The sequence below is a fragment of the Salmo trutta genome, unplaced genomic scaffold, assembly GCF_901001165.1.
Source record: "Salmo trutta unplaced genomic scaffold, fSalTru1.1, whole genome shotgun sequence".
NCBI lineage: Eukaryota > Metazoa > Chordata > Actinopteri > Salmoniformes > Salmonidae > Salmo > Salmo trutta.
In genome coordinates, this window is record NW_021823085.1 from 51,046 (window position 1) to 58,359 (window position 7,314).

A 7,314-nucleotide genomic window follows, 5' to 3' on the forward strand; every position below is an offset into this window, starting at 1 on the left:
AGTAGTATCTAACAATACACCCTAATGTAAATGTCGTAGGGTTTAGACCAAGACGCAGCGGGAAAATGTACACTCATCTTCTTTTATTAAAGGACAAAGAACAGGCCAGTAAGGCACAAAGCTATACACAGCAACAATCTGCCACAAAACCCCCATGACAAAACAAACTCCTAATTATAGGACCTTCAATCAGAGGCAACGATAACCAGCTGCCTCCAATTGAAGGTCCAACCCCAATTAACTAAACATAGAACTACAATAGACAAGACAGAACATAGAAATACACTAACATAGAACATAGACTAACAAACCCCGGAACACATAAACCAAACACCCCTCTACCTAAATACATAGTTGAAAGGCTAAGTGATTCTCCTCCTGAGAAGAAGCTGACAGCCTTCAAACATAGCAAAAAAACTGGTCCCAAACAATATGTCAAAATGAATAAAAAAATGATACAGCTGTCTTTAATAAGATCAAACTGAACTAACTGCTATCTTGAAATGTTGAAAAAGTGTTTTTAAATAGCTCAGTCTTATCACTCAATATGAGTCAAAATCTGTCACTTCCAGGACTGCTCATTTTGTCAAAAATGAAAAAATGAAAAAATGAACAACTCACAGCTGTGTTAATAGACCCAACTCAAATATCTGCTATCTTGAAATGTCCAAAAAAGGTATTTAAATGGGCCTACCAGACGTCTTCTTGAGAGAAGATAAGGTCAGGGACTCCTGACTGACTTTACTCTCCGTCATGTTGAAATAGGTTCTCCTGTCTTACTTTCTGTCATGTTGAGATTGGTTTCCCTGTCTTACTTTCTGTCATGTTGAGATGGGTAAGTTCTTCTTGAGAGAACTAACCCAAAATTAGTCGAACTAACCCAAAATTAGTCGAAAGGCTAAGGGATTCTCTTCCTGAGAAGAAGCTGACAGCCTTCAAACAGAGCAAAAAAAGTGGTCCCAAACAATATGTCAAAATGAATAAAAAAATGATACAGCTGTCTTTAATAAGATCAAACTGAACTAACTGCTATCTTGAAATGTTGAAAAAGTGTTTTTAAATAGGCATCCTATCATTTGAAAATTAGTTGAAAGGCTAAGTGATTCTCCTCCTGACAAGAAGTTGACAGCCTTCAAACATAGTGCAAAAAAAGTGGGCGTGAACATAGAATATTCTTGGGTCAAAAAAAAGAATATACAGCTGTCTTTAATAAGATCAAACTGAACTAACTGCTATCTTGAAATGTTGAAAAAGTGTTTTTAAATAGCTCAGTCTTATCACTCAATATGAGTCAAAATCTGTCACTTCCAGGAGTGCTCATTTTGTCAAAAATGAAAAAATGAAAAAAATAACAACTCACAGCTGTGTTAATAGACCCAACTCAAAAATCTGCTATCTTGAAATGTCCAAAAAAGGTATTTAAATGGGCCTACCAGACATCTTCTTGAGAGAAGATAAGGTCAGGGATCTCTCTGGTCACCCACAAAGCCATTTCCTCCTTTGGCCGTCTCTCCTTCCAGTTCTATGCTGCCAATGACTGGAACGAACTACAAAAATCTCTGAAGCTGGAGACTCATATCTCCCTCACTAGCTTTAAGCACCAGCTGTCAGAGCAGCTCACACATCACTGCACCTGTACATAGCTCATCTATAATTTAGCCCAACTACCTCTTCCCCTACTGTATTTATTTATTTATTAATTTATTTAGCTCCTTTGCATCCCATTATTTCTATGTCTACTTTGCACTTTCTTCTACTACAAATCTACCATTCCAGTGTTTTATTATATATTATATATTATATATAGACTTATTTTTCTACTGTATAATTGATTGTATGTTTGTTTACTCCATGTGTAACTCTGTGTTGTTGTATGTGTCGAACTGCTTTGCTTTATCTTGGCCAGGTTGCAATTGTAAATGAGAACTTGTTCTCAACTTGCCTACCTGGTTAAATAAAGGTGAAATAAATAAAAATGTATATACTGTATTCTATATAACTACTGCTGTCCACTTCATATGTATATACTGTATTCTATATAACTACTGCTGTCTACTTCATATGTATATACTGTATTCTATATAACTACTGCTGTCCACTTCATATGTATATACTGTATTCTATATAACTACTGCTGTCCACTTCATATGTATATACTGTATTCTAGTCCTGGTTCATCCTATATAACTACTGCTGTCCACTTCATATGTATATACTGTATTCTATATAACTACTGCTGTCTACTTCATATGTATATACTGTATTCTAGTCATGGTTCATCCTATATAACTACTGCTGTCCACTTCATATGTATATACTGTATTCTATATAACTACTGCTGTCCACTTCATATGTATATACTGTATTCTAGTCATGGTTCATCCTATATAACTACTACTGTCCAATTCATATGTATATACTGTATTCTATATAACTACTGCTGTCCACTTCATATGTATATACTGTATTCTATATAACTACTGCTGTCCACTTCATATGTATATACTGTATTCTATATAACTACTGCTGTCCACTTCATATGTATATACTGTATTTCTTTTTAGATTTGCCCTCTGTGAGCTAGGAACACAAGCATTGTTAGATATTACTGCACTGTTGGAGCTAGGAACACAAACATTTCACTACACCCACAATAACATCTGATAAATATGTGTATGAAACCAATAAAATAAAATGTGATTGTATTGTTGAAAGTGTTAGATAATTTTCAATCCGTGTTGTGTCTTGTCTAAGAACAGCCCTTAGCCGTGGTACTGTATAATAACCATATATCACACCTCCTCGGGACTTATTGATTTATAAGGCATTATAAAGGTGATTAAAATAATGATACATACGTACTTCGTAGAAAACTGTTACCCTTCATATATTCTAACAACTCACATTTTAAGATTCATTATGTCATTTGTTCCATGTTAAGGGCTCTAACATTGGAACAAAACTATTTGTCTCCCTCTTGATGTTGCATGCAGTTCCTCTCTCTCTTCCTCCCTCCCTCTAACCCCTCCCTCCCTCCCTCTAACCCCACCCCTCTGGCAGAACCAGGAAGTCCATCCCCCTTCACAAACTCTCTTCTGAGGAAACGAAACTGATCTGAGTCTCTGTGTCGTCTGTCTGTGTGAGAGTGAACAACCGTCCAAATGGCTCAACAGGGAGTTCTGCTGGACCAGGACCAGTTCTGTTGTTCTGTCTGTCTGGATCTACTGAAGGAACCAGTCGCCATCCCCTGTGGACACAGTTACTGTAGGAGCTGTATTGATGGCTGCTGGGATCAGGATGTTCTGAAAGGGGTCTATAGCTGTCCTCAGTGCAGACAGACCTTCAGTCCGAGGCCTAATCTGAGGAAAAATAACATGTTGGCTGAGCTGGTGGAGAAACTGAGGAAGACAGGACTCCAGGCTGCTCCCCCTCCTGCTCTGTGCTATGCTGGACCTGGAGATGTGGCGTGTGATTTCTGCACTGGGACCAGAAAGCAGAAAGCCCTCATGTCCTGTCTGGTGTGTCTGGCCTCTTACTGTGAGACTCACCTCCAATCTCACTACGAATTTCCTGCTTTGAAGAGGCACAAGCTGGTCAAAGCCACCGCACAACTACAGGAGAAGATCTGCTCTCATCATGACAAACTGCTGGAGGTTTACTGTCGTACCGATCAGCAGTGTATCTGTTATCTGTGTACAATGGATGAACATAAAGGCCATGATACAGTGTCAGCTGCAGCAGAGAGGACTGAGAAACAGGTAAGACCAGAACAACTTGTTGGTGACTGTCTGATAAACAAAGAATTAAAGATACAGTAGGAACTAAGGCTGTTTGAATATGAGATCATTGAAATGAAATGGATCCTCAGCAGAACAAATATGAACACAAACCTTGAGTATATTGATATGTCAACCCAGATTCTCCAGATGTATCACCATTTTATAATGTCAAACACTATTATCATTCTGAATGGCCTTTTATGAGTCCAAAGTTCAGTCTCAACCTGTTGATACATGTAGTCCTACCATAAAAACTATAATCATTCACATAGCAACAAATAAATAGCATTTAGTAAATGGACCATCCATTTTTTAGACCTTCCTCTCTATGGGCCCTATGTCACATTACTATACTATTGATCTACTGGACTAATAAAGCTTGATAGCTCATTGAAGAGTGATTCTCCACAGAGGCAGCTGGGGATGAGTCAGCAGAAGGTCCAGCAGAGATTCCAGGAGAGAGAGAAGGAGCTGAAGGAGCTCCAACAGGCTGTGGAGTCTTTCAAGGTGAGTATTGTTGACCAGAGGAGACACACCATTTCACCTGTCTCCTCCAGTCAGAGAGGGAGAGAGAGAGGTAGAGGGGCCCCTATCCAATCCCACTGACCCCACCGTTGGGAACAGGTTGTCACTGCTGAGGCAGTGAAGAAAGTAGAGGAGGATGGGTCATGGCTGAGGGATCCTGAGAGGATCCCTGTGAGTAGTAGATCTGTGACAGCACAGAGGGATGGGCCAACCAGTGATATATGCTTCAGTAAGGTTGGCTTCTTAGTGTTCATACCAACCAGTGATATATGCTTGGGTCAAGGCTGAGGGATCCTAATATAATATTACTATATGTCTAGGTTTGTTAGCACAGATGAGCCCAGTGATATAATATTATATATATAATATTACTATATGTCCCAGCTGTTTGCTGTGGTTTTGAAGTAATTCTCTTCCAGCCCGCGTTAACATTGTAGGTTTACCTCAGGTAACTTATTATTAACTATCCTTGTAGGTTTACCTCAGGTAACTTATTATTAACTAACCTTGTAGGTTTACCTCAGGTAACTTATTATTAACTATCCTTGTAGGTTTACCTCAGGTAACTTATTATTAACTATCCTTGTAGGTTTACCTCAGGTAACTTATTATTAACTATCCTTGTAGGTTTACCTCAGGTAACTTATTATTAACTATCCTTGTAGGTTTACCTCAGGTAACTTATTATTAACTATCCTTGTAGGTTTACCTCAGGTAACTTATTATTAACTATCCTTGTAGGTTTACCTCAGGTAACTTATTATTAACTATCCTTGTAGGTTTACCTCAGGTAACTTATTATTAACTATCCTTGTAGGTTTACCTCAGGTAACTTATTATTAACTATCCTTGTAGGTTTACCTCAGGTAACTTATTATTAACTATCCTTGTAGGTTTACCTCAGGTAACTTATTATTAACTATCCTTGTAGGTTTACCTCAGGTAACTTATTATTAACTAACCTTGTAGGTTTACCTCAGGTAACTTATTATTAACTAACCTTGTAGGTTTACCTCAGGTAACTTATTATTAACTATCCTGGTAGGTAACTTATTATTAACTAACCTTGTAGGTTTACCTCAGGTAACTTATTGTTAACTATCCTTGTAGGTTTACCTCAGGTAACTGATTATTAACTATCCTTGTAGGTTTACCTCAGGTAACTTATTATTAACTATCCTTGTAGGTTTACCTCAGGTAACTTATTATTAACTAACCTTGTAGGTTTACCTCAGGTAACTTATTATTAACTATCCTTGTAGGTTTACCTCAGGTAACTTATTATTAACTAACCTTGTAGGTTTACCTCAGGTAACTTATTATTAACTATCCTTGTAGGTTTACCTCAGGTAACTTATTATTAACTATCCTTGTAGGTTTACTTCAGGTAACTTATTATTAACTAACCTTGTAGGTTTACCTTAGGTAACTTATTATTAACTATCCTTGCAGGTTTACCTCAGGTAACTTATTATTAACTAACCTTGTAGGTTTACCTTAGGTAACTTATTATTAACTATCCTTGCAGGTTTACCTCAGGTAACTTATTATTAACTAACCTTGTAGGTTTACCTCAGGTAACTTATTATTAACTAGGTTACAGCTACTTGGTGAGGAAACTCACTGTTCACCTGGTTATAGATTGTGGTGGCTTACAGGGATGGTTGGCGCAAAGCCTTCAAACGTTAAACATGTTCTGGTCATGGTTAACTGTATATATATTTTTTTTATATATAAAAAGGTGTAAATTCTCAACAAATCACATGTCCATGTTCTCTTTTTCAAGATGTGTCCGATTTAAACAGTCAGAAGAAAGAATAAAAAGAAATAACCTTTTTTTTTATTTGTTTCTAAATGGCTGCTGGGTAATTTGATATGTGTTGAAATCTGTTGGTTCGTAGACATCAAATAGAGAGAATGCTGCGCAGGTTCACTGAGTTGTAAACCTAATGGATTGGTGGAGATCATTGATTTGTAGCTCTGACTCAGTTGCTACCTCAGATTATGAGCCTATCAAGTGTGGTGAATGAGGTATGTAGTTCCCACAGAAGACCACAGGGAGGAGCAAGAGAGATATAAACACATACAGTTTATCTCTTTAAATACCCTGAACCTAACAATCAATCAAATGTATTTATGAAGACCTTTTTACATCAGCAGATGTCACAAAGTGCTGTACAGAAACTCTAACCCTACATATAACCTGTTTTATCCTGAACCCTAATTCTAGGGTAGGGTAGCCTAGAACACGTTTAGAAACTATTATAGTAATAATATTATGTTAGTAAATACCATTATAGTACTAAATAGGGTCTATTGTTATTTTTAAAATAAAACCAATGTATAGTACTTAGCATTTAACTGTTTTTATTTTATTATATTTATTATTTAGAGGAGTCTGTCTAAATAATGAAAAGTTAAGTTATTGCCAGACTTTTTAATGAAACCTTTATTTAACCAGGCAGGCCAGTTGAGAACAAGTCCTTTATTTAACCAGGTAGGCTAGTTGAGAACAAGTTCTCATTTACAACTGCGACCTGGCCAAGATAAAGCAAAGCAGTGTGACACAAACAACAACACAGCGTTACACATGGAATAAACAAACGTACATTCAATAACACAATAGAAAAGTCTATATACAGTTGTGCAAATGAGGTAAGATAAAGGAGGTAAGTTAATAAATAGGCCGTGGTGGCGAAATAATTACAATTTAGCAATTAAACACTGGAGTGATAGATGTGCAGAAGATGAATTTGCAAGAAGAGATACTATTAACTAACTGCTATCTCTCTGTCCCTCTCTCTCTCTCTCTCTCTCTCTCTCTCTCTCTCTGTCTGTCCCTCTCTCTCTCCCTCTCTCTCTCTCTGTCCCTCTCTCTCTGTCACTCTCTGTCCCTCTCTCTCTCTCTCTCTCTGTCCCTCTCTCTCCCTCTCTCTGTCCCTCTTTCTCTCTCTCTCTCTCTCTCTCTCTCTGTCCCTCTCTCTCTCTCTCTCTGTCTCTCTCTCTCTCC

The 7,314-nt window shown here is 37.5% G+C and overlaps 1 protein-coding gene across 1 annotated transcript; it reads left to right on the forward strand.

The window, feature by feature from the left end:
- Positions 1-2,850: 2,850 nt before the first annotated feature.
- On the forward strand, positions 2,851-4,651 carry LOC115188804 (E3 ubiquitin-protein ligase TRIM47-like). The gene is made up of 2 exons (XM_029747653.1): positions 2,851-3,758; positions 4,191-4,651. Exons 1-2 carry the CDS (start codon positions 3,162-3,164, stop codon positions 4,383-4,385), a joined length of 792 nt encoding a protein of 263 aa, XP_029603513.1. The 5' UTR covers positions 2,851-3,161; the 3' UTR covers positions 4,386-4,651.
- The last annotated feature ends 2,663 nt before the right edge of the window (positions 4,652-7,314 follow it).

Coding starts and splice junctions, on each gene's coding strand:
- LOC115188804 (XM_029747653.1), top strand. CDS start 3,162: ATGGCTCAACAGGGAGTTCTGCTGGACCAGGACCAGTTCTGTTGTTCT. Junction 3,759..4,190: donor CAGAGAGGACTGAGAAACAG/GTAAGACCAGAA, acceptor GATTCTCCACAG/AGGCAGCTGGGGATGAGTCA.